We start from the raw sequence: 27,998 nt of genomic DNA, 5'->3' as shown, positions 1-27,998 counted from the left end.
TTATGTGGGGGAGAGAGAGAGAGAGAGAGAGAGAGAGAGAGAGAGAGAGAGAGAGAGAGAGAGAGCGGTCTGACAACTTATTTGATAATTGCAAAGTTATATGTTCAATGATTTATTTAAACACTCAGTGGTTCACAAATGTAACACTATGGCACTACTGCACAACAAAGCAAAGAGAGGAATCGCTGCAACATTACATTTAAATTACTGAAGTTATTACTACACTTAAATTTAAATGTTAAAGATGTTAAACCTCTGGAACTGTGCAATTTGCATTACTTGTATTACTTGTGAGGCTGATCTAATGTACATCAGTTCTAAGGGTCAGGGAGGAGTCCTAGCGAGAAACTGGAGTGGGCCAGAGACAGACTAGGAATTAAGGTATGCCTACATGTTGTAGGCGTGTGTGTGCGTGTGTGTTTAGATGCTTTGTGCCAGAGAAAATCAAGATGTAGTGAAATCTTGAATGTTTAGAAAATATTCCACAGAAAGGAAGTGAAATAGAGAAATACAGTGAAACGGGTACCAGGAGTTGGCATAAGTTAATACACACACACACGCACAAACAAACAGGGCAGATGCCTCCACGTACCAGTGGAATTTTCATTTCCAGTGCAGAGCATCAACGATCAAATCTCTAGCACACCGGGGGGGGGGATTTTGAGTTCCTGGATCTGGCAACTATGAAGTGGTGGATGTAATTACTCAGGTCATGACACAACAGATGGTATTTTCTATAAGTGTGTAGGGAGACAGCATATCCACACGGACTGTGCAGTCGGCAAGCTGATAATGAGGAATGGTTTTCTTCAGGTTTATAGTACTTAAGTAATCATCTAACAAGTGTGCAGTTTGTACATGACGATAAAACCTTCAATGTAAATACGTCTTGGTCTATGTGCGGATGCACATTGCACACACATACACAAGAACAACAAAACACGTGCAGACACACACCAACACTTCAGCATTCAGTGTTGTACACTGACAGATCATTGGAATGTGTGATGAGCAGTTCCCATGGAAACTGATTGACAGGTCTCTTGACCATCGTCCCCTGGTGTTTGCACTCCTGCACCATCAGGGTAACGTCCTCGTCGTCCAAAATGCGCACCAGATCTCCTTCTTGGTCACGATAGTTCAGAGCAATGTCCTCTATCCGGAACACGTCCCTGGAGAGAGGGAGAGAAGGAGTGAGAGAGATGGGGGTTGGGAGCATAGCCGTACATCCAACAGAGGTCCAGACCCTGGTATTTTTTCCAAGGGGTATATAATAAAATTACTTTGGTGTTGCAAAGATTTGTGAATGCCAAGACAACTAACTTTTTCATCTGATCACCAGCGTCATGGCTGAGTGCAGTGAATGATCTCGAATTTTACTAGTGGACTGCATAGTGCCATTTAGCCCCTGACATAAGTTGAGTCTAAATTCCAAGTGACGCTGGCTAGTTAATTTCACTTAAGTGAATTAACTAGCTAGATAACATTAGATATATTTTATGTCATACTGATAAACACACAGAAAACACCCACATACCCACTATTGCTCCCACACTTGGCTATTTGGATTTCAGTGGTATCTGTAGTGTGAATGTCCCTATAGTTCCCAATGTAATGAATTTTTTTATCATTTGAGCCTCTTCTATGTTTCTAGACAGTAGTATGGATCATTCATGGTAACCTTTAACCTGATTTTCAAGTCGGACCCACTGACATAGGGGAGGGGAGGGGAGGGGATGGGGGTCATGCCCCCAAACCCCCTAAGCAAAAACCCTGCATACGACCATGGGCGAAAGATACAGAGTGAGATACAAGTATAAATACTGCTTTGATCGATTAATAAAAGGGTAGATAGTCGGTCAGTACATGTGTGAATGTCTGGTTCGTGAGTGCCCACTCTGGTCAGAGATTGACCATTGGAGAATTCTTGGTAAACGCTAACGCAAACGTGCGTGCCAACGGATAGACTGTGTAGTGCCTGCAAACCTTCAAGTGTACATGTCCAGTAGCGTCACCATTTTAAAATGATGTAGACTAAGTCATTTAGAACCTTTTTAATTGACCAAGTAGCGGAGTTGATAAAAGCTTTTTTCCTTAAGGCATATTCTGAACTCCTCCTGTCAGTTGGCTGGTTACAAGACAAATAAATCAAGCAGGTTATTGCTAATGAGTTGGTTGGACACTAACGAGAGCCACTGGGTTACTGGAATAAAAATGCAGGATCGTTCTGGTTTATTGTTAAATTAGCCGTAGATGTGAATTCAAGGACAAAGTTTCAGTTCAGTTAATCTAATTTTGCCATGTAGCTTGGAATGCTACATTTGTCCAAAGACGAGCTCATCATCAAAAAAAATTCTAAAAAGTGGATGGTGAATGTAAATCAGTGGATGATATCGTTTGTAAGTATAAATTAGGACTTTTGCAGAACTACCATAGAATGAATTTCTTTTGAAGCCTAAAAAAAGTGATTAGGCTTAATTTATATTTTCTGGAAGTCCTATTCAAGGGGCAGATACAAGTTCTGCTTCAAATTAGAAGGAAATCATTTGTGTGCTTACTCAGCTTGGGCAGGGGGAATCGGAGGTTCCCCTTTAGCCTGCTAAGACCAACTGTTCCTTTTCATTTTGTTCGCCCTACTGATCCAGTTTACACAGCAAATACTCATCCCGAATGGTAGTAAGGGTGGCCCAACATCCCTCTTACACACAAATACACACACACACACACACACACTTTCACACACACACACAAAGAAGAAAAATAATGAAAACAATAATGATGATCACTAGCTCAGGAAAATAGATGAACAGATGCCAATTGTTAATAATATTGTTAATAATGGTAATGAAAAAGTGACAACCAATGAAGGGTAGTTAGAATGTAAACATAGTAAATATGAGAGAGAGAGAGAGAGAGAGAGAGAGAGAGAGAGAGAGAGAGAGAGAGAGAGAGGCAGAAAAGGACAGGAGACTGGGAGATAGTTACTGAGAAAGTCAGACAGAGAGATCGAGCAAGAGAGAAAGATATGAAAAGTACAGGACTATGACTAGGGCTAAGGTTACTCACGTGTGTGGGACTGTATTATTTTACTGTATTGTTTTTTATATATTTGGAAGCCAGGTGCCCATTTTTGTTTCAAGAGAGAAAGAGTGTGTGTGTGTGTGTGTGTGTCTGTGTGTCTTACCTCATACGGGCAAGAAGATCAGAATATGATGGCTGGATAGAAAGATCTTCTTCAACACACACATCCCTGCAAAACACACACAAACAAAAATACACAGACGCACACACTGTGCTTCCAATTGCTGTCAAGATCTAATGATTTATGTGATTTATAGACACACTCAAAACCCTGGCAAACTCCTTCACCTGGTGTTGACGCCTTCTGGCTGTAGCAGGTGGCAGCGCAGGCAGCTGTAGGAGCTCTGAGCCCCACCCCTGCTCTTGGAAGGCCCGCCTTCCTCATCAGAGTCACTCTCAGGGAGAGACTTAATGATCTTCACAAAGGATTCTGGGAATATGCCTATCCTATCTTTAACAGTACCCTTAAAAAGAGAGAGAAAGTAAATTACAGGAGAGTCAGGCACCTCTAAGCCAAAAACCCAGATTGAGTGAGTGGTGGGGTGGGGTGGAGCTGATAAGAGGCAGAGAAAAAAGAGGCAGAGAAAAAAGAAAGCGAGGAAACAGCAGATAACATGTACAAAACAGGGTCACTGGTTTGGGTTTAACTGCAGCAAATATTTACAACCATTTGCCCTGACCCAACACTGCACACCCTCTCACTCACTCTCGCCGCTCGCGGCCTCTTCCACACCTCTCGGGCATTATTCTCCGTCTCGCTTTCTCACTCCCCTCTCCGCTTTGTCTGCCTGCGTCTCCCCTCTCCTTCCACCTGCCTCTTTTCTGCTGCTACCTGTCCGCCGCTGTCGTCTGCTTCCAGCAGGGTGGCCGTGTCCGGTGAGTCAGCACAGCGGGGATGCGGCGTGGACAGCAGACTGTGGTGGCACGCGTCAAGGGACGTGGCGCTGATCTGTCGTATGAGGGTGGCACTGTTGGCCTGCAAAACGCTCCTTCCCAAAGTCCTGGCAGCTTTCTGCTTCACTGCTAGACATTTCACAACCAGACCTTATGTACCTAAGGAGGTTTGTGGGAGATGATAAAGGACAGTTTGGGGAGGCATTTAAGAAGGTTTTTGGCGAGGTGTTTAGTGAACCGTATAGAGGTTTTGGGGAGGTATTTATTGGGATTTTGGGGATGTATTCAGAAAGGTTTTTGGGGAGGCATTTATTGAAGCTTTAGGGAGGTATGGAGGAGGCATTTAGAGGGCATTTGTGGAGGTATTTAGGAAGGTTTTCGGGAGGTATTTAGTGAAGCTTTAGGGAGATATTGGGGAGGTATGTAGGGAGGTATTTATGGATGTTTTGGATAGGTCTTTAGGGAGGTTTTGGAGGGGGTATTTAGGAAGGACTGTGGGAGGTATTAGGAGAGAACTGTCGCAGGTGACAGGATTTCAGACCCTTGATGCAGTATGAAGTCTGTAAGAGAGGTGTTTCTCACTCTCTTTTTCTCTTTATTTCTAAACTTCTCTCTCCCACTCTCTGCATTTTAAGTGAGCACTCACTGTCCCTGGTTGTTCTTTAAAGCACCCCCACCATGAAAAAAATGAATTTCCTTCACTTTACTGAAATAAAGAATTTTTAATTCATTTATAAATATTGTCCAAAACATACAGTTCTCTTCCCCAATCCATAGAGCCCATATATGGAATCAAAGCTCATTCTGAAATCACTTTCTCTGATATAATGAAAAGAAACTCATTTACTTATCTCTGCCTATTCCGCCTATATCAATTTAACCCTGCCTACTTATAAACTGCAGTTCTCAGATACGTTTCAGCTCTGTGTGCTTTTTGATCGAGGCACAATACAGCGCAGCCAATCAGAATAGAGAAAATATATCTTACATATCTTATAAGGCTCAGTAACAGAAACAGCTTGTTTAATTCTTAGGAATAAACAGTGGTTCAAAAATGGTGGTGTAAAAATGAATTAAGACTGTTCTGGAACATACAGCTACATAAATGTTGTAAGTGGGCATCAAGGATAAATACAAAATAACAAAAATGCATGTGCATGATATGAGCTCTTTAAATAAGTAAAACTGGCATGAATGTATGTTCCAGTGGCGTGTAGCAGATCTGCCCACTCTACCCACTACCCACACACTTGTCCTCTCCTCTCCCTCGCTTCTTTCCTCTCCACCGCCCCCCCTGCATTCCTCCAACATCTGTCCATCTCTGGCTCCAATTCCTCCATAGCCCCTCTCCCCTGCTCGCAGTTCAACACCACCTGCTTTTGACCATTTAATGCCACATTAAGCTGTGTCTGCTGATGTGTCTCTCCCATCTATAGCTGTCTCTCCCATCTACAGCTGTCTCTCCCTCCTAGGGCTGTCTTACCAGCTGTACACCCTTTTTCCTTCACTCGTCTCTTAAAATCTCTCACACACACACACACACACACAAAACCACCCCTCTCTTCCCCTCCCTCTCTCCATCACTCTCTCCCTCCTTCAGCTCACCTCTAGCCAGTCTGCGTTGATTCGCCGGAGAAGGAAGATCACATCTCCAGCCTTGAGATTCAGCTCCAAGCTCCTGTTCCCGCGAAAATCGAACACCGCCTGAAACGCGCACACACACGCGTACACGCACGCACACACACACACACACACGTGCGCACGCGTGCACGAACACACAGGACCAAACGTGCACAAACACGGAGAAGAAGAACAGCACGTGTTAAGAGTGTGAACGTGTACGAGGTAGGTTATGTGATCTTCTTCAAACTTTCCCGAAGAGCCAGTGTTTGAGAATAATGGAGCGAATGACTGGGTGAGTGTGAGTGCATGATGAGAGGATGAGTCAGTGAGTGAGTAAAGAGAGTAAGAGATAAGAATGTAAAAGAAAAGACAGGGCTAAAGAATATTCCAAATGGAAAGATGGAGAGAGAGAGAGAGAGAGAGAGAGAGAGAGAGAGAGAGAGAGAGAGAGAGAGAGAGAAGGGAACTGAATCTAGCCTTTCATTTACTGTTTCCAAAAAGAAAGTGTTAAAGTGTTAGAAGCATTGGTAATAGCTGTTTCACTTCCATGCATATGATAGAGAAGATGGAAGAAATGGTATTAGTGTTTAATATCCTTTAAAACACTGCTTTATCACTGTATCACATGGTCATTAAAAATACACACACAAACACACGTATACCCACAGGTGGAGAATGCACACATACATGTATTTTACACGCAGATGCTATATGGCGATAAGGTGACAGGGAAACGGATGAAAAGAAAGATAAGTGAAAAAGGGGGTGGGAAAGAGACAGAGAGAATGAAATATGGGTTTTCATCCTAGGGGAAATACAAAGTAAGACACCTCTGAGCATGTGTGAGTGTGAGAGGTACGCAGCAAGAGCCTGAGAGTTTGTGAGCAAGAGTGTGATCGAGAGAGTGTGAGTGAGTGTGAGAGAGTGAGTGAGTGTGAGCGAGAATGTGAGTAAGTGTGTGAGTGAGTGTGAACGAGTGTGTGAGCGAGATTGTGAACGAGTGTATGAGCGAGAATGTGAGTGAGTGTATGAGCGAGAGTGAGTGTGTGTGTGTGCGAGCGATAGTGAGTGAGTGTGAGCGAGAGTGAGTGAGCGAGCGAGCAAGAATGAGTAAATGATAAAAGAATCATAATGTGGCGAAATATAGCTGTAAGCACAGTGATACAGAAAAGTGCAGTAAAGAGTGAAGTTTGTGTTTGTGTGTGTGTGTGTGTGTGTGTGTGTGCGTAGGGGGTGAACCAGTAAAGAAATTGTTGTCACTTCACTGGAGTGGGTGTGAGGAGGTGAGATAATATTACTGTTAGATGTGATCAACTAATTATGTATTGGCAATTGAATTGCATTGCGTGCTTGTGTCAGCGTATATGTACATGCATGTGTGCGTGCGAGCATGCTGAGCCTTGTGGGCTACACTTGCACACAGGCAGCGTTGTTAGTTATTGGTGTTGTTAGACGCTTGCGCTAGTCGGACACCAACCCTGTGGTGTCCGAACAAACGCATCGGCCCATTTGCAGACATGGACAAATGCCTGCCTTTCTGCTCTGGCTGCAGCAGGCTTTGAACAAAGTGCTTTTCACACCGCAATCCTTTGGCTGCGGTTTCCACTCCATGGCAACAATCCCAAACGTTCTGAGCGCGAGGACATTTGCGGTGGTTCGGGACGATGGGGGCGTTCTGATATTTCAAAAAATGCGGTGGCGGCTCACGAGCGTGCTGCCGGGAATGTGCTGGAGACCACGCAGAGGAAGGGTGCTGGGTTGTGTGCGCACAGGGATTTGCAAGTTACCAGACAAAAAGGGAATTTCATGAGGTTGTCAGAACTTTTCGCTTCACAACATCTTCCTTAGGCAGGCCCGTCGCAGCATTGTATTAATCAGTGAAATCAGTATTAATAAACCTACATAGTGGTTGGAGGGGTAAGTGAGAATGGGAGTGAGATGACGCTTGTGAAATCTCTTCCTACAAACATCTGTGGGTGCACCATCATCCACACTTGCACCCACCTGTACCCCACCTCCACCCCCACCCCCACATGCCAGAAGACACATATGCACAGGCTCAAACCACCGCAACTACAATCATGCATGCACATGCGCACACACACACACACACACACACACACACACACACACACACACACACACACACACACACACACACACACACACACACACACACACACACACAGAGACACAGACACAGAGACACAGAGAACCGCACATGCACGCACAAACGCTTTCATTAAACAGCCAAATTGCATCTGAAGTAACACGAGCGCTGGTGGAATCCCTATGAACATGATAATACCTAATGTCCCACATACAATGTGCTACACCAACGCACAGCCACACCCACACACACAGCAAAATGTGGCAAAGCGTCCCAGATCAATATATGTGCTAATGAGTTCAGCTATATTTGAACAATAACTACTCAAACAGTGAGAGTGCATGTTCTCATTTCTGAGTCTACCCTGTGGGCAGAGGGATTTGGCAGCAGGCTGCTACTCTACAGTACCTCTAGTGGCAGCTGGGGTGAAATGCATAGACCAAACAGCTCAGCGTTAGTCATCAGAAGAGCAGAAGCACCCGTGACCCTCAGATACTGAAGTCAAGTTTGGAGCCAGCCGTCCCCATCACTGCTGCGGAATTAGCACTCTGAGCTCCAGAACCTTACCGCAGTGGCCATAACCCTCAGTATGGAGTTACCGTAGCTACGTAGTGTTAGTGTTACTACGGTAACCTAACTGACCATGGCTAGCGTGTGTCAAAATAACACGTGGACTCTTAAAAATGTCTTTACAATCAGTGGGTTTGGACTGCCTTAGCCAGATTCTCACACACACACAAAAACACACAGAAAATGCTTGCACACATAATACCTGTAGTGTACATTTTCCACTTTCTGGAAAAAACTACATAATTGTCCTGCGTCAAATCTAATGTGATGATATAGCTCTTGTTGAATGGCTTCAGGGCCAGTCCGTTCTACACTTGGATTAGAGAGAGCAAACCTAACTTTAGATACTCTCTGAAATGGCTCCAAATCCAATTAAGGAGTCAATGACCTCCTAAACGAGCTCGTTAGCATGTGCTCAGCCAATAGGGAGGAAGGCGATGAGTTTCTGTGGCAAAACGAGTGGCACACTTTGCTTTCAGGTGTCCCAAGAGAGCACTGGCCAATATAAAGAGATGAGTCAGAACCCTTGGGCACTGACATGAAGCTTTAACTAAGATCTCCACAGAGGGAAGGTTATTAATGTTCAATTACTGCCATTAGTAATGCGGCTCAGTGCACCACAGAATTTCATGCCTTACTTATCGGCAGAAACGGTCGGGCCCCCGGAGAGATAAGAAATGGAATGACTCTGCTTGAGCTCAGAATGAGTTCGACTTACATCGGTGCTTAACCGCCCTGTCGCACTCGGAACTCTCTACTTCAGCGAAGATGAACACACACTCATAAATCCCTTTCTTGTCCAAAATGTGTCGCAGTGGCGAGAAATGAAAGGTGGGAAGTGTCTGGGGAGGTATAAAAACTCTCTTGTGTGTATTCACAGTTCCTGAAGACAAAGCAACAGTGTTTAAGGGGCTCTGATTTGTCTGTCATGGCATCCATCCGAGAGGTCATGCAACAGAACTCAGGCATGAAGTGCTGAGCTGATTCTCCTACTGCCGAGATCAGGCTCAGATCTGGCACAGCTTTTTCCCCCCATTTGTTGCTATTCAGAAGAGTTACCTAATGGCATTTGGCTGCTTACTGGATTTTTTCATGTGTGTTAAGAGAGGAATTAAATGAAGAACCGTACTTTACATCAAAGTTTGCCAAACAAAGGCACATACTCCTTTCTCTTTGCCTTATTACGTTTGGCCATAGTTATTGCACAAGGGTTCTAACGTCTAATGTTCTAATGTCATTAATTCATCCTCACCACATACAGTGAGTTACACCGCCACTGTGCCACACACACACAAACACACACAACTAACTTACTCTCAGAGCTCTGCCAACCTTTGTCCTTTGTCCTCAGGCTGTGTGTGTGTGGGTGTGTGTGTGTGTGTGTGTGTGTCTATGTCTGTCTGTCGGTCTGTGTGTGTGTGTGTGTGTGTCTGATGCATTTTAGGTATGAAGTATGTCAAGGTCAGTAGATACCAATTAGTACTGTTACTAGAACTCTGTTCATAGTCTGTGTGTGTATCTATCTCTCTCTCTGTCTATGGCAGACACATACACACACACACACACACACACACACACACATACATACACACACGCACACGCACACACACACACACACATACACACACACATACACACACACAGATAGATGTTCCATCTTTCAGTTCCTGACTGATTCCTCCCTCTCAGGACCGACTGATCTGCTTCTGTAATGACCAACAAACCTCCACAGGCCAAAGGCACTGGAGACCCCCTTAACTACCCCGCCACACACGTCACTTAACACTCCACTTTACCAGCACACACTGTACTGATGCCCAACCCAACCCCCTGGCACTATGGTCCATGCCCTCTTTAGCCACACCTCTGCTCATCGACCCACCCTCAAGACTGAAGCCCCGCCTTATTTGTGCCCCTCCTCACATGGCTCCTAACCCTGATCTCAGTGTTCTGTTCCACACCGGGAAATATCCAGATCTGCATCTGCACATGTGCTCACGGGGTCCCGTGTTAGAGCACAGCTGCTCTCCTAATGAAACCCAGCGGGGGCCACTACGTTCCATAAAAGCACTTTGACCAAGAGCTCAGCGCAAGGGCATGCCGAGCGGCAGAGGTAAAGGAAAGGGGGACACCGAGAGGGGGATGAGTAAAGGTGCAAGAGGACAAAAGAACGAGAGCACAGGCTGCTGGAGAGAAAGGAGGGAGGGAGCCAAAACGGAGGAATGAAAAGGCTGCAAAACAACAACAAAAAAAGAGGACTGAAACAATGAGGGGTGAATGACCAGAGCAACCAAGCTGTGGACGTGTGGAAGGGGAGAATGCGGGAAAGAGAGGAGAGACACGGACGTCCTCCACTGTCTGGACTTCCCCTCAGCGACTACCAGCTTCAGTTGTTGTGAGTTATTCCAGCAACATGGGAATTTCGAAGGAGACGATAAAGCATTTCTGAAAATGACTCTGAACATGAGCACCTGATAAACACTGTAAATAGGAATGTAATGAGATGGATCACATTTCACATCTGGGCAAGTAAGCATCAGAGAAAATAAAAATAAAGAACTAAACTAACAGAAGTAAAGTACATACAGAGAGAGAGCGAGAGAGAGCGAGAGAGCGAGAGAGAGAGAAGACATTATTCAGAGCTTCTTCTAATCATGATGTGCATTATGTAAAGATGGAGAAAGGAACAAACAGAGAGAGAAAAAGGCCGAGACTGATAAACAAATCAATAAAGCAGGATTGGATGGGCAGGAACCAATGATAAGGTGATCGTGTTTCCCAGAAAAGAGGGGGAAGGAGAAAGGTGTGGTACTCTTGCTGACAATCACTCTAATGTCTTCACTCTATCTATTCTATCTACATCTATTACAAAACAAACACACACACACACACACAGACACACACACACACACACACAGCTTCCCCTATATATGCAGCAGAATGTTCTGGAAACCCTGCAAAAAAAACTATATATCCCCAATGACTTTTCCACTGACATGTGACTAACAAAAGGCGGCACAGTTCTTATATAGCAAGTAAGTGTGTGTGTGTGTGGGGGGGGGGGGGGAGCGCTGTTGTACTACTTCTGCACCACATCTCACTTCCACAATATGTAGGTTCACATGTCATAACCCTACAACCATATGCAGGAGCTATTCTCCGTATGCCATCCTGTCACACATCTGTGTGTGTATGTGTGTGTGTGTGTGTGGGGGGGGGGGGGGGGGTGTTAGTACAAAAAAAAAAAAGGTTACCAAGGAAACAATTACTGTACCTCCGCTCTGGGCGATGACAGAAGGTCTGTTTTGGGCTTTTCTGTTTTTCTGGAGAGAGAGAGAGAGAGAGAATATGAGAGAGTAAGGGTGAGTGAAAGAGAGAAACAGTGTGTGTGAGAGAGAAAGTGATACAGAGAGAGAGAGAGATGTGTAGATGCAACCTAAAAAGAATAGCAATAATATTTTTCCATGCTGTGAGAATCAGGAAATACTATGTTCTGCTTCTGTGGGGGCACTGATTTGGTAAACAAGTCTTTTGGAATGTGAGGGTCTGACTCGCAGGGATTGTCATAGGACACAAGAGAGACACCAAGACTCCCTTAGGTACATGGCTTCTTTGAGTCATCTGTCACCACTCCCGACACGCCTCCATCACCTGAGAATTCCCCAGACTTCCCTGTTGTAACTCAGTGTTCATTTCGCCACACACTTGAGACGGCAGACAACCTCAAAGCGCCACTCACATGAAAACAGCCTTTTCACACTGAGATGGGATGGACGCTGAGATGTTTTAAACCTGGTATCGATAGTCGCATGTAATGATGAGGAAAGGGGTGCAGGGTAAGAAGGAAGGTGGCAGTTATGTCCACCTCACTCTCATCACCTCTGAAGATTGTTCAGTTCCACTCCAATAACGGCATTAAGACTGTGACGTGTGTGTGTGTGTGTGTGTGTTTAGAGTCTATGAGGTATGTGTTTGATGGTTTAATAGTGGGTTTCATTCACACCAACTAAATACTTCATAGAAGATACAACAGTCATTTAGAACCCGTTTGAAAAACAGCTTCCAAAAAAAGACTTTTGTCAGTTCTGACTGTCTTGTGAAGGTTCCATTTCAGAGTGGAAAGTGTGCAAGTATGGATGGGAAGAGAAATATTCCTACATTTTGCGTGTGGGCGGCCGGAGACGCCGCAGGGCTCTGGGCACCTGCAGGCTGTCTGACTCCGTCTGGTAGAAAAACATCCGGACCAAATCATCCAACAGGACCCAGGTCGGCAAGCACAGCAGCCTCTACTCAGAGAGAGAGAGAGAGAGAGAGAGAGAGAGAGAGAGAGAGAGAGAGAGAGACAGATGGGGAGACACACAGAAAGACAGACAAGGAGGGGGAAATGAGAAATGAGAGAAAGACAAACAAAAAGGTAGAAATTAAAAGAGACAGAGAGACCGAGAGAGAGGCAGACAGACAGACAGGCAGGCAGGAAGACAGGGAGGGGAAATGAGAGAGAAAGACACAAACAGAGAAAGTGGTAGAAATTAAAAAGACAATGTTTGGGAAATGGGAGAGTGTGAGAAAGACAGACAAAGAGACAGACAGAAAGAGACAAAGATACATGGAAAGAAAGAGACAAAGAGGCAGAAATGAAAGTGAGAGAGACACAGAGAAAGGGTAGAGAGATGTGGGGTTGATTATAATGGGGGGTGTGGATGCATTTGAAAATTGCATTTTGTGTGGCTTACGATAAAAGAAAACATTTTCAGCATTATCACTTGAAGGTGTTTATTTTTACAGCCCATTGATTTAAAAACATGAAACTAAATACACAGTGACAGAGGATGTGGTGGAAAAGAGAAGTAAGTCTGAAAAAGCAGAACTGGGGGGATTTTTTTTTTGCTGTAACATGCAGAACTGCTGTGCAGTTTGAACTGTGCACCGTGCTCAGACGAAGAGAAGAGGTGCAGCTCACCTTCATGTACGTGTTCAGCTCTGGAATTCTGCTCTCTGCTATCTCCTGTTTGTTACCCATGAACACTTTACCTATAGACAAACAAACTAAATGAACCCATTCGCTTAATGTGCGTCAAGAAATTAATTCCCAACTGGAGCAAAACAGTAATCAAACCATTTCCTGAGGCGCACGCCGTAACGCTAGCTAACACTTGCTGCATAATTATAACTCGACAGGAAATTGCTTTATTATTTATCCATTTATTTGAAATCTGTTGGTCCTGGTACATGACGCTCATTGAAACGTGGAACGGGAGTTTAGAGTGCAGCGCTGAGATTTCTGGCATGCGCCTGGAAAGGCATTTGATGAACTCCAAATTCAGAAGGCCATCAATTTGGACACAGGGGCCATTCCCAGTGGTGGCCAAATCAAATTTAACGTCGTCTTAACGACCAAGCCGTCATCTCCCTCACTCCCGATCAGTCTCTATCCCCCATTCGTTCTTTCTTCTAATGGACTCGTCTGGGTTCCATAATCCTAATTAAGCTCCGGGGCCTATATTTAACACCCCAGGGTTTTAGTCGAATGTGAGCGAGGCAAAGGGACTGAGGGAGGGAGAGAGCGAGAGAAGGATGGTTAGCACAGCTGTGGGCCCATTATCTAGTTTCAACATTACTCCACACAGATCAAACAATCTTTGCTGCTTTGCCAACTATGCCCCTAATGTGTCTCATTCTAATTATATTCCATATTGTATCTCAGCCAGCACACACTCAATCTATTCTCATCCAGGGGGCCACAATCAGACTTCTGGTGGTAATTTGTCAGGTAATTATCTGGACTCATGCTGTCGGGTAGCCAAACGAGGGGCAGGTGCAGCAGGAATAGCGCTGCTTCACCAACAGCTCCGCCACAAACCGTGCACGGCCTCGCTGCCTGTGTGGACCTGCCGCTACAGTGGCACGAGACATCAGGGGTTCAGGCACGGCCATTTGATTCAGTTGCAATTCCGTAGTAAACGACTGAATGAAATGTTGGGTTTCACTACGATTTGATTATTGTTTCATATGATTTAAAATGCTTATAAAATACATTGAATATGTGTATTTGTGCAGTAAAACTAAGCTTTATGTTCTAGAGTGTGAACTTTTAGGTTTTGGGGGTTTTTTTGCCAAAAAAACTGAGCACATACTTAATACTGAATAATCCTATAATCATTATGGTCCCTATTTTTTTTTTAAATCACTTGACATTCCAAAACTGACATCTTTGAATCACCATCTTCAGATTTACACATCACCATGAGTCTGTATACTTTTCCTCCCTTAGAACCTTTTACAAGAGATCTAAGCCCTTTAAGGTCCATTTGAACTAAAAGGACAAGTTTACGCCACAAAAACCACACATCCTGCCTTTCAGAGGGTAAGCGACAGGTGGAATCAAGGGCAGTGAATTGTTTAATAAAGTAACTGTTTCCATACTTCTCTTGTTCTTCTTCCCCCTCTCTTGAACCCCCTCTGCCCCCAACCTTACAATGTTTCCCGTTAGTCACATCTTCCTGTATTTAATATACAGAACATATTGAATATCATATTTAATATCTAAATGTAATATTCGGACCCACCAGCTTTTGTATGTCTGTGTATTTGTACTCGTACACATGTACACCGAGCACAGACTTTGTCTGGTGTGGGTGGATGGGTGTGGGTCTGTGATCTACTCTGTTAATGTATTATTAATGGCTATCTTCTGAGGTCACACAAAGGCCTGATAGCTTGGTCTCCACCCCTCCATTAGGATGGTTACTGGCAGCAGAGATGCAATGAGACATTTGTGTCATCTCCATTATGACAGACAGATCAGTCTTCAGTATATGATCCAAAGGCACATGCATTAGTTGGTTCAGTGTGCTAGGAATTTAAAAACTGATTCAGGATCAGAAAGAAGTATTGTAGCGTTCTAGAACAACTGAGGTGAAGTGGAATGAAGTTTTCTGTGGTAAGAGGCTAAATGTGCCCATTACGTACGGAGACCAGACACTCAACGGGTCGCCATTCTATCCCAATCCTAACAGCAACATAAAACCCACACACACACACACACACACACCCAACCATGGGCGGAAAGAGTCACTAACCAGGCAGAGGGGGCAACGCGCAAGTGTAGGATTCTGATGGGGACTCGGGGGAGAACTTCTGCTCTAGACTTTGGTGCAGGGCAAAGAACTGCCGATACCTGCGATAGATCAGGTACCTGCTGCCTCCTTTAGTCTTCACCTCAATCACAAACAGCTACCAAGGAGAGAGAAGAAAAAAAAGGAGAGAGGGAGAGTAAGAGAGAGAAGAAATGTGAACTAACACATTTCAAATATCACATTTCAAATGAAGAGTTCTGTGCCCTGATTTTAATATGAACAGGTTTGTAATGGTGATGGGGGTTTGTGGTGTTGAGTGTGGCTGATGTCATGGGCTGTCGATTTTATTAAGGTGCATTCAGTAGTGAGAAGAGATTTGAGTAACTTTAACTGTAGCCAGGAAAATCGCATCACATGTCCAAACTTCTAATTACTCACCCTGCTCTAACCACAATGATCTAAAAATGTCCAAGGCACTGATGGAAGAAACTGAAGTTTCAGCACTTTTACTTGAACACACATGTAAAAGATAAATATACTGAACTTCTCAGCTGTTGCTACATGATGCCTGCTATTGAGTCTTCTTTAAAAAATAAAAAATGATTAAAAAAACAACAGATAAATTAATAAACTCAAAAGGGGGCTTAACAGTTCACAAACCTCACCGAATACCGAGCCCTTTATTCTGACTGCAGTCATAAATCTGAGTGAGTCAGGTACAGAGCCTGAGGTAGGTGCTTGTGTAAGATCTATACTGTGTGTCAGAAAAGCGGTGAATGAGCCATTTTGTGCCTTGGCACTGTAAGGGAATCTTTCCTGGAGTCGGGCAGAATCTAAAAAATCTAAAAAATTCTCTTGTCAGAGAATCTAAAAAAATGTTTTAGTGTGGTACTCCTGGGCTCACTAAATTCAAATCCAAAAGACTGAAGTGTCACGTCCTCGTTTCCCAACACCGAGAGAATGCTGATTAGAAGCTGCAGCTATTTCCGACACCTCTGGAGTACCATGAAGTCCTGTCACCAAAGCCACTGAAGCACGTACCCAATGCATTTCAATATTAGGTTAATTCAAAACAGTTATATTGTCAGGCTGGTTTGACAGGAAAATCTTTTACATGTTAAAACCCAAGGTCCCATAAAACCAACTGTTTTGCTGTCTTTAGGTTTTTAAGAGGAATTTACTGCAGTCGTTTGGACTCACGTAGTAAACAATAAAGCCTTTTTTCTCCTCGATGTCCGCGACGGTGGCGCTCACTGGAACGTTGTCTGGGAGTTGTTCAAAATCGCTGAGAGAAAAATGCAGGGTTATTAAAACGACAAGCAGATGAAAGAGTGCCGAGCTGGGTCAAGACTTTTTTTTTTTCAGACCGGCTGCCGGTGATGTGAGCAAAATAACCCGTCATATTTGCAGTGATAGTAAGTTTTATGACCATTACAATAAAATGTATAGGTTAGGTTACTCGAATCAAACAGTGGCCGTTTTTCCTTCAAAATGAAGGCTACGTGAGAGAACTAACTCAGCGGCTGAGTAAAAAACTTTCGCTCAGAATAAATATTTACTGCGTGGTTCATTCCCCGTCCATGGAGCTCACCTTTCGTCTCTCAGCTGTCGTGGAAGCGCCATCGCGAAAAAACAAAAAAAAAATGTGGCCCTGTGAGCTTGGACGAAAAGAGTGAAGAAATAACTGAAAAGATCTGTTACTGTTGGCGTTGTGGGTGGCGTTAAGATTAGCGCAACAGCTCTCGAGCCTTCGGAGGGAAACGAAAACTGTGGCGCCTGACGTGTCGCGCGAAGGACACGCGCAACGTATGGGCTCTATATGGCAACAAGGCGCGAGCAACTACACGTGGGGCGGGGGGGATGCTACATTTACATTACAGCGTTTGGCCCACGGCCCCTGCAGAGCGACTTACGGAAGACATGAAGTTTCTTTTCATTGCATTTCTAGTGTCAAGCCCGCATTACGTTATGTAAACTTCTGCAAACTGTAAAAATATTTTGCAGGACATGAAGAAAGGTTGTTTCTCTTTCGGTTTCAGTGAACAAAGCATGTAAACACTCCCGGAATTTGACATCGGCCAATATATAGTGGGTCATGTGAGTGAGACTCGGAGACCTGCTGCATGCATGGCACGCGTGTCTGCGCACAGGTGCTCTGTGGTTGGAAGCCGCTATCGTGTTAATCAATGCCAGAATGTTCACGTGCCCAGCTAAAATTGATTTGAGCTCAAGATTGTCTTGTTGGCCCAGTTCAATATGACCTGGTTAAATATATGTAGGCCGCAAGATTTTTAAGGACTTGGGTTCTCGTGGGCTTTTCAGCTATAAGAAAAACGTAGAGTAATGCTCCAAGCATTGCATCGTAGTTAGCAACGTCGGGCAGCTTATGCCTATTGATATGCGTGATTATATATAGTAGACACTGATGCCAGAATAATAGAACAACACGCACATTTACAACAAAAGTCCCATTTTTACCCCGTAGAGGCATTACTTTAGCGCTAGGTGGCAGCACCAAAGCAGATGAAGATCATTGGTGTCTCAAGGCATGAGTCAAGAACGTGCTTGACCGCTTCTCATTTTCAGATCTTTTAAAAGCGTTGTCCGCCAATAACGTAGCTTTAAAATTAGACTATCAGGTCGTTTTACAAAGCGTAGAGTCGTGAAATTCTATATTTAACTCAGAATGAGCTTTCCGGCCTTCTGTAAATGTGCATCTGAGGTTGCACTCAAGCCATAGAATGTTCGACATGTGAACCCAAGTTTAACCCAAGGGAGTGATACTTACAGTACACACACACACACACACACACACACACACACACACACACACACACACACACACACCTCTTGTTCCACAGTCTACATTTCAAGGACATGGCACTTGCTCTCTTACTCTGTCTTTTTCTCTCTCTCTCTCTCTCGCCTGCTCTCCCTCCCTCTCTCATGCAAGTAAGAGTCTAAGTCTATGTATCTTTGTGTGTGTGTGTGTGTGTTTGTGTGTGTGTGTGTGTGTGTGTAAGGCCATGCACGACCACTGCAAAATAGCAAACGTGTTGTGATCTGGGTTCTTAAGGTCAAAGGATACCGTACACTCAAAAATCTCGGACAGACAAACGCACACGCACACGCACACGTACACAGACACAATCACATCACGTTTACAGGCCCCACCAAATCTTTCCTCAAAAAGGAGTGAAAAAGGAGACTGAGAGAAACTGATGGAGGTACTAAAACTCCAGACATTTTCACTGCCAAATGAATCCCTCTTGCAGCTTGAGTTGTGGCGTTCTGATCGGAAAAAAACAGACTCTGTTAGTCATTTTATTACAACTGGCCCATAATTCTACAGCCAGCACTGTAATGTCACAAAAGTGAACTTCAACACAACTCCAAGTCCAGTAAATGAGGAATACTATGGAGCAGAGATACCACCCAACACACACACACCTGCTGTCCTGTGTAATACCCCAACTGCTTCAACCATCAGCTACCAGCCTGTGAAGCACAGTCACTAGATTAATCCAACTGCCACAGCTCTCAGAATAATGTTCAGGAGATATATATAACTCCACTGGCCATGGGCACACAACATGAGCTGAAGAGATATAGAACTTGGAGTGTAGAACTGGCAGAGAATTTTGGAACTGATGCTGTGGTGAGTTGGTCAGAAGTCCGTTCATTCTTATCCCAGTTTTTCTCCCAAATCAAATGGCATTCTCTGTCTTTTCCATGGAATGCAATGCCACACTTAGCTCAGGAATTTTTGCCAACTCAGTGAACACCGCTGTTTCCTATGAAGTCTGTTTAACGTGGTTAAAGTCTAAATGTTGAAACATGCTAGAGCATGTGGAAAAGATAGGGTGTGAGGGTTCACAGACCCACAGATGGTTGATTGAAGTGTTCTCCTGTTCTGTCATCATGGTGTTTCCTTGGGAAAGTTTTCCCCCCCCACACACAAATGTTTTCATGGAAAAGTCACATGGAAAAGTGTTGTCATGAAAAAAGAGATTTGCACATTTGTCACCACAAAAGCTAAAGGTAAAGACAATATTAAGAAACATGATGGCAGTAGTGTTTAAAAAAAACAAAAAAAAACAAACAATACTTAGAAAATACTGAAAAGAAGACTGAAAAATAATGGGACTTTTCTTTTATTCGGGCAATCAAGTCAGATCAGCTTTTGTTCTTTACTAAATGTACTCATTTTTAAATTTAAAAAAAAATTTTTTTAATGGTAACTGTATTATGTAATGCTGATGTATGTAAATGTAAAGTATATATTTGTATATGTGTACTATAAACAGATTGCCTCTAAAATGTAGTGTTTGGCCTCTGTGGTATACAGGATGTTAAAATTTCTTATTAAACAAAGCAAGACATCAGTGAATAAATCAGGGAGTTGGAGCACAACAGTTTGAGCATTCAGAGTGTCATAAATGTGAATGATGGCTTAAGGCCCACATAATAGCAGGAGAATTCTCACATTATTTCTGTGATACCAACACTTAAGCTATAAGAAGACATGTTGTATGGTAGGACAAAAGGTTACCCTAGGCCAGGGTTTCTGTAGAAAAACCTCACTCTTCATTGCCTGTGCGTGTGTGTGTTGTGCGTGTGTTTATCAAGTCCTCTAGATGTTCCCCTCATTTCTTCACCTAATTTATTAGCTGGATGTTGCCTGGTTTACAGCTCCTTTTTCCATCTATTTCTGTCCGTCTCTCTCTCTCGGTCTCTTCTTCTGTCCCCCTTCTTCACTGCCCTTCTCCACAGCCAGCCCTGGGTGTATGCCCGCAAGTGTGTGTGTGTGTGTGTGTGTGTGTGTGTGTGTGTGTGAGAGTCTGTGCATGGAGTGTGGGCTTGTGTGCACATGTGTGCGTGCAAGTGGGTGCGTGTATGCGAGTGTCCCCAGCGCATTAGTGCTGCGGCAGCGTAATGTAATCACTGTAGGCTAAATAGCACTCGTGAATCCACAGAGAACAGAGGGTCAGGGAGCAAAAAGAGAAAGATAGAAAGATGAAAGAAGAGCAAGGGATGGATAGAGAGGCAGCAAGCTTTCTCGGTAGAACCCGGGAGAGGTGGGTGTGGTAAAAACTTAATCAAAACAAAAACCCCAGATCCGCTTATACTGCAAGTATCAATGCGAAGGGGTCCTATTTCATCTCCTGTACCCACAGCTGAAATCCAAACCGCCACGGTCCTGTGTGAAGCTGGTGGTAACTGGATCTGTGTGACGCATTCACTCTTTGCAATAAAAGCCCATTCGAATCTTATCTGGAGGAAACACACAAAGTGTGAACGCACACTGTGGGCCTTACGCTCGGAATGAGATTGTATCGGCCCGAATAACTCCAGAGGCAGTGGAGGCTGGTGTCCGGATCAGATCTCCGGAGGAGCGCATGCATGGTGTGTATGTTGTTATAAGATGAAGTGCCCACAGGGTGGCAATGTTCCCAGATTATTCAGAAGAATTCCGAAAAACTCCGAAGAATTCCTGAAAAACAGTAGGAGCATTTGAGGCATTCATGCCAGTGTCCCTTGCAAACCGCCTTCTGGCTATAACTGTAGTTCTAAGTGTCAAACTCGTCCACTTCCTGGATAGTGAGTGCAGTAGGTATAGAATCGCTGGTCACACCAACATGCACCAAGATAATGGATTAGGTTGCATTTAGACTACTTTAACTTTGCTTGGTTAGTTGAGTAATAGTTGGCTGGCCTCTCATACCTCCACACGTTTGCATATGTTATATGAAAATCAGATTGCATAAGAATGCACATAAACAGTGTGTGTAAACACCAGATGGTGGTGTGTAGATGTGGCTGCCCAGAAACAGACTGATTTAAACCGCATATGGATAAGATTCATAAGTGGGGTCATTGGCAGTAGTGGCAGAAGTAACCAGGGTGGTCTATGTGGAGATCAGGAGATCATGAGGAGATCATGTGAAGATCTATGTGGTCTGTGTGTAGATCATGTAGAGACCATGTGCAGATGATGTGTAAATCATGTGGAGATCAGGAGTTGTCATTTGCTGGGACCATCCACTTACACCCATGAATACTGTGTGTGTATGATCTCCGGGTATCCATAGATTATTTCTCTCTCTCTCTCTTTCTTTCTCTCTCTCTCTCTCTCTCTCTCTCTCTCGCTCTCTCTCTCTCGCCCTCTCTCTCCCCCCCCTCTCCCACTTTCTCCCTCTCTCTCTCCCGTATCCACATTCAGAGGCAGAACTGTTACTGTGAGAGTGGCCATAGCCCGGTGGCTAATTTCAAAGAGCTCAGAGGTTCATACGTTTCATCAAAGTACTCACCAACAGCCCTCCCTCTCTAATCTGGAGAGATCTAATCTGAGCACTAAGAGTAAGTGATGAATCATGGGTAAGAGATTTGATCTGAACACTGAGAGTGATTTATGACTCATGGGTAAGAGATTTCCCTGTGCCAACTCCCCACTCAAGCACTGGGAGATGAAAGAAGCCTGTCCATTCATTTGCATAACGCATACGCATATCAATAGTTATATGCATATTAACGAGACATCTGTTTTGCATATACAATAACGAGACAGCACAAACAATTCCCTTAAACTGCTCAAATAAGATGCATCGATGTGTACTGGCCAGTAAATCCCTGTGTGGTTTACCAATATAATGTGGTCTCCCACAGGGAGTATTGAGAGAGAGAGAGAGAGAGAGAGAGAGAGAGAGAGAGAGAGAGAGAGAGAGAGAGAGAGAGAGAGAGAGAGAGAGAGAGAGAGAGAGAGAGAGAGGGAGAGTGAGAGTGAGAAAGAGAGGAAGAGAGGGGGATAGAGAGATTTTTAGACAGTCTTAAATGGCTGATCAGGTTACACTTTCATCATCTTGCATAAAATCTGCCCACCACAGAATATGCAGCATTAACCATAATGCACACTGCATTATTCATAAGGGTCACCAACACAAACCAAAAGTCCCTTTGTCAACATGGTAAGAAATGAAAGAAAAGCTGTCCATGTATGCAGTACTGCTATAAACTGAGACTCCCCTCCAATACAGGAACCATGATGTCTCACAAAGAAACCACAGATATTATTCCATTGGTCCCCCTATGAACAAGGCCATATGAAAAGTTAAAATATGTAATTTTTCATGTTTCATTTTTCCTACCAGATCTGTGAAGGGGTAGGGTTACATCATATGATGTCATGCAAGCTGCCTTTACTCTCCACAGGCTGTGTGTGAGTGTACCAGGCAAATGTTTGGACATATCTATGCTTATTTATATTTACTGTTTACTACATTTTTTTGGGGGGGGGGGCATGAGGGTATCAAAACAAGGAATAACACATATTATTTTGTGTTAGGTTTCTGATTCTTTAAAATAGCCAGTATATATAGTCAGTATATATATGACTGATATTGTATATATAGGTTTGAATGAATATTTTCTCAGTATTTCTTTTTAGCATCTTAAACTGTCAACAGGACTCTTAATTAACTGAGAAAGATATAGAGAAAGAGTGAGTGTGTGTGTGTGTGAGAGAGAGAGAGAGAGAGAGAGAGAGAGAGAGAGAGAGAGAGCAAGAGGTTATATAGTGTTAGAGTCAGTCTTCTATTCCACAGATCAACACCTACAGCTTAGTCTTTAGGCCACATTTAAAGAAACATTGAGCCAGCACTGCTGGAGGTCTGAGGTAGCTATAAACACACAAGCACAGCATTGGCAGTTCCACGAGGCACAGAGGCAGGACACACACACACACACACACACCTCACGCACACACACACACCCCACATACACACACACCTTGTAGGGAGACTGAGTTTTGAGAATTGTTTGACAGAGTGGTCCAAGTCACTCCAGTGGCTCAGAAACTGAAAACAAACACAGGGAAGGCAGTCAGAGACAGTGAGGAAGAGAATCAGTCAGTAAGACCAGAGAAGAGAGGAACAGGGACAACCGTATGAAGCGATAGCTGATTATTAATAGTTGATTCGTTAGTGATACTGAGATATCCTGGGATATATAAATGCACCCCCCCCCCCCTACACACACAAACACACACACACACACACACACACACACACACACACTCTCCACTCCACCCTGTGTTGTGTCATTGTGGTACCGCCTGAAATAGACAGTCTGACCAGCCAGTGTATAAAAGAGGGATGACCCAACCCCGTCTCCCACCTCTGTCTCCCTCTCTTCCTCTCTCACGCTCCCTCCATCTCTCTCTCCCTTCATCCTGTGCTCCCTCACTGCTTGCCCCCTTCTATCCAGGTAGGTCAGGAAACGGGCCCGGGCACAGCATAGCGAACCAGTCTCACTGGCTGATTTGTTTAAATGGGCAGCTGTTAAATTGTAGTACATGAAATGCAGATAAGATTGACTGATTAATGCAGATCCCCAAATTAATGATTACTGCACAGATAAGACAAAAGATATTTTTGATTTTGTTGATGCCTTGTAATTACTTAGTTGTATTCATGTTGAGAAGAACAGAGAATTGGCAAGTAGTCATAGCCAGCAATGGTAACTTGTGTGTGTGTGTGTATATATATATATATATATATATATATATATATATATATATATATATATATATATATATATATATATATATATATATATATATAGCTAGTATAAGGAATTTCAAATGTTTTTTAAAGTGTTTTAAATGCAATTTATTCTAAAATTATATATTTTCTTGTGTGCAAGATACAGCATATATAACTGTTAATAAACAGAGCCGACCTCTGTTACTATGGTGCTGTGGGGTTAAAACATTTTCAGTGTCATACTAAGACAGCGGAAAGGTGCTGACGTGTATTTAGGAGAGTGAGTTTAGAGGCCATTTCTGTGGCCAGGCAGTTTCGGCTACTGATCACGATCCTCCTCTGTCATAAGACTTATAAGACTCTGATCTTTTGGAATACTAAGAATGTTTCAGAAATGTTAATTGTCCACATCAGAAAAGCCGCACGGTCCTGGATTATAACGTGGGTGTGCATCGTGAAAATACCTGAACAGGAAGGAACGCATAATCTTACTGCCCATCAGATTGAGTGTGTGTTTCTTGATTTGCCTGAGATTGGCGTAATCCATAAACCTACATTCTATCGGCCAGTGGGCTACAAATTACAAAGTCAAATTAAGGCCAGTTAGGGCCAAAAGATGTTACAAAACCTGTTTGATAAACCAAAGCGAAACACTGCGGTACGCAGAACGCGTGTGCCGTGGATGCGTGCGTTAACTTTTACACCATTCTAAGAAAACATGGTTCTGAAAAGTACAGAATGCAGAAAAAACTACTTACAGTATCTGTAGAGGTGTAGTCTACAGTATAGCGCACTTCTAAAGTATTTAAACTAGAATGAACCGCTACGGCGCATGCTTTGATTTGGATGCAGTCCGCAACTCTCTCAGCCAGTGGCGACATTCCGGACATTAGAAGCATTGCGCCGCACTTTGTCGCGAAGACAGTGAGTGACACTGCGCAAATAGCCACTTACCGAGTGGCAATGTAGCCTACATGTCGTCGCCCACAGTCACAAGAAATAAATCGCTTGCGAAACACGATCACTTTCACGGCTCTATACGGGTCGCCACCCTAAAGGCCACCCTTGAGGCAACAGAACACTTGGGATGCTTCCTCTGCACAAATGACTCCGACTTCGGTTAGCGACGGCTAAATGAAGCAACAGATCTCAGCAGACTTAAGACATTTATCCAACAAATGCACGATTCGGGAGCCATTTGTATAAAACGTCTGTTGGCCCATCTACGATTTGACCTAATAAATTAATTTCATAGGCCTGAATCTTAATCTTGTTTATTCTGACCACGATTAGTATTCACTGTGGCATTAGTGCCAAGCGAAAAACCTGTTGAATACAGGTCATCGTACTTGGCGATAATAAACACCGTTCTGAGGTATAGGGCACAAAAGAGCTCGGGAGAATAGTATCAGAAACTCTATACCGCTGTAATCTTAGCGTATGCGAGCTGTGCATGACATCACAGGCTATAAAGTGTAGTGACATTTCAAGTGTGGGTGCGAGACCTTCTATACTCTCCCTGCAGCTCAACCCTGACAAAAACAAACATTTTGAGAGACAAAACCACGCGATCCTCGGACCACACGTGCTGTGTCAGTCTGGGTCTCTCTAAACGGAATCTAGACGTTAGTATTATTTGCGGATGTCCCAAAGCAAAGACACCGACCTCGCCCCTCTGGAGTGACGGTCACACACCCCATAAGTGGTCACTGTGACAGTCGTCTGAGGTGGATCAGAGCAACGACCGCATCCCGGGGCACTGGGTATCGATTCATAACGGCTCATAGTGCACCATCAGTACACTTGGTTTAAAGGTGAAGGAGGGTTTCGAAAATTCACAAAACGGTGCATTGTCACTGCACTAACAATTAGCGATTTCTTTTTTTACCATGTTCATGATCAATGAAAGAGGGGCGTTTTTTATCGGTCAATACCCACCTATGAGGTGTACGATAAATATAATGATGCAACAATACTAATTTATTCGGACGTCTTGACACAAAATGTTTTCAGACGTTTCAACAACAGTTTGAAAGGACTGAGAAGTTTTAACATCAGTCTGAAGGGGCATACTACAAGGCATGGCCTCTGATAATAGAGCTTGTACATCAAGACATGACTAATCCAAATACATAAAACAAGGAAGAAGATAGTACAACCAGGACCTCTTGGTATTGGGTCAAAGCCAAGATATTATAATCTCCTGCCAGTCATGTGTCGTCACCACCTCTATATCACAAGCACACAGCTTTACAGATCAGTGTGTGTAGGGTAGGGTGTCTACTCTAAAGATGTCTGTGGTTTATGACATTATGAGTTTAACTATGAGAGGAAACAAGACATCAATAATACCTTGATCTCTATCACACACACACACACACACACACACACACACACACACACACACACACACACACACACACACACACACACACTCTTTCTTCCTCTGAGTGCAGTTGAGTTGCTGCTGATCTGAGATCTGCCAAGATGGCAATGCAAGAGCTCCTGAAAGCTGATGACATCACCAAGGCCCTGGATGCTTTCAAAGGTAATCCAGCTCACTTTCCCACGGAAGGTGCATGACAATGGACTTGAATTCTGCAAGAGTGAACTAGACTGGTTCTTTATGTCAGTAATATGTTTGAATCTGTGTGTTTATGTGTATGTGTGTGTGTGTGTGTGTGTGTGTGTGTGTGTGTGTGTGTGTGTGTGTGTGTGTGTGTGTGTGTGTGTAATGTTCAGCTGCCGATACCTTTGACCACAAGAAGTTCTTTGAACTGGTGGGCTTGAAAGCTATGTCTGCAGAGAACGTTAAAAAGGTCTTCAAAGTTCTGGATGTTGATGCCAGTGGCTTCATCGAGGAAGAGGAGCTCAAGTGAGACACACACAGACTCATACTCTGTTTGTACAGGCATATCTTAATCCTGTCACGACTGGCTAGTTTTGAGAGCCGCTGTCTTGTTGCTCCATTGCTTCTCCTCATAAGGCTTCCTACTCATTATTCAGCGTGCTCACACACACACACACACGATAAAATGAGATGTGATATAGAGAGAAAAAAAATACAGAGCGAGAGAGACACAGACAGAGAAACAGGCAGACCAAGCGAGAGCGACATTGGCACCTGTATTCACTGTTATATACATTCCCATGAACCATGACCCAACCCCTGACAACGGGTTGCCAGAATGGCGAATAATCCTCTGGAATCCAGCAGAGAACACGCAACATTGCTGTGTTTCACACACATGTTCAGTGTACAGGTTGTAAAGTGTCTCCATGTGCAGGTTTGTGCTGAAGGGATTTTCCAAAGACGGCAGGGATCTGACCGACAAGGAAACTAAAGCGTTCCTCACCGCTGCAGATAAGGATGGAGATGGGAAGATCGGCGTTGACGGTGAGACACACAGACAGACGCATAGACAGACTGATACTAGTGATGAAATCTAGCCAACTCAAGCATGCAAATACGTAAATGAGTAGCGGAAATCTGTTTTAGTCTGAAAAACAATACCTAACAACATATGTCACAACAACATGTGCGCACATATCCTGTTTATATTGCAGCATTTCTATTAGATTCGTTTGTTAACTGAGAATTTCTGATTTCTCACGGTTCTTTAACATTCCGCTTTCAGAGTTCGCAGCCATCGTGCACGAGTAAAAGCGACGGACATGGCAACCCAACACATGGCCTCTCCTCCCTTCGGTCCGCCCCCCGCACCCCAAACCCCGCCCCTGTACCCCTAATCCAAGGGAAGGAACCTCATCCTCACCCGCCCCTTTATTTATTTACCTCTTCTTCTTCTTTTTTTTTTTAATTTTTTTTTTTTTATATATACAAACTCTGCGTAAACGCGACAAGTTTGACCCGAACGATCAGCACGCACCTCTCCAGCGACCCGCTACGGAAGCCCGCCGACGTTTCCGCAGCTCCTCTCCTGCCCCTCTTCCCCTTCCTCTTTTTAGTTCGAGCACGTCTCTCCCTCTCCCCTCTTCGTCACTCGTCTCGCTCCCTCTCTCATCCTCTCCCTCCTTCTGTCTCGCGCTCCAGATAAGAGATGGTGAATGCAGTGTGGTACAAAAAGGAGGCACAAAAAAAAA

The 27,998-nt window shown here is 44.0% G+C and overlaps 2 protein-coding genes across 6 annotated transcripts; one reads left to right on the top strand and one right to left on the bottom strand.

Moving 5' to 3' along the window:
- Positions 1–97: 97 nt before the first annotated feature.
- ncf4 (neutrophil cytosolic factor 4) lies at positions 98–17,148 on the bottom strand. 2 transcript variants are annotated; one of them, XM_035520868.1, is made up of 11 exons: positions 16,946–17,148; positions 16,555–16,639; positions 15,358–15,511; positions 13,239–13,309; positions 12,437–12,564; positions 11,553–11,601; positions 5,581–5,679; positions 3,370–3,545; positions 3,185–3,250; positions 2,559–2,732; positions 1,093–1,172 (listed from the first exon to the last, which is right to left on the bottom strand). In XM_035520868.1, exons 1-10 carry the CDS (start codon positions 16,975–16,977, stop codon positions 2,600–2,602), a joined length of 993 nt encoding a protein of 330 aa, XP_035376761.1. In that variant the 5' UTR covers positions 16,978–17,148; the 3' UTR covers positions 1,093–1,172; positions 2,559–2,599. The 2 variants fall into 2 exon arrangements, with proteins under 2 accessions (XP_035376760.1, XP_035376761.1); XM_035520867.1 differs by lacking the exon at positions 2,559–2,732 and having other exon boundaries at positions 98–1,172; positions 16,946–17,144.
- Positions 5,735–27,998, top strand: pvalb7 (parvalbumin 7). 4 transcript variants are annotated; one of them, XM_027023392.2, is made up of 5 exons: positions 5,735–5,820; positions 26,351–26,442; positions 26,637–26,769; positions 27,182–27,291; positions 27,533–27,998. In XM_027023392.2, exons 2-5 carry the CDS (start codon positions 26,382–26,384, stop codon positions 27,556–27,558), a joined length of 330 nt encoding a protein of 109 aa, XP_026879193.1. In that variant the 5' UTR covers positions 5,735–5,820; positions 26,351–26,381; the 3' UTR covers positions 27,559–27,998. The 4 variants fall into 4 exon arrangements, with proteins under 4 accessions (XP_026879193.1, XP_026879197.1, XP_026879196.1 ...); XM_027023396.2 differs by lacking the exon at positions 5,735–5,820 and adding an exon at positions 6,835–6,881; XM_027023395.2 differs by lacking the exon at positions 5,735–5,820 and adding an exon at positions 21,623–21,714.

This window comes from Electrophorus electricus, chromosome 21 (genome assembly GCF_013358815.1).
Source record: "Electrophorus electricus isolate fEleEle1 chromosome 21, fEleEle1.pri, whole genome shotgun sequence".
NCBI classification, from domain to species: domain Eukaryota; kingdom Metazoa; phylum Chordata; class Actinopteri; order Gymnotiformes; family Gymnotidae; genus Electrophorus; species Electrophorus electricus.
Note: the sequence above shows the minus strand (reverse complement) of the source record. Positions and strands in the feature narration are given on the sequence as shown.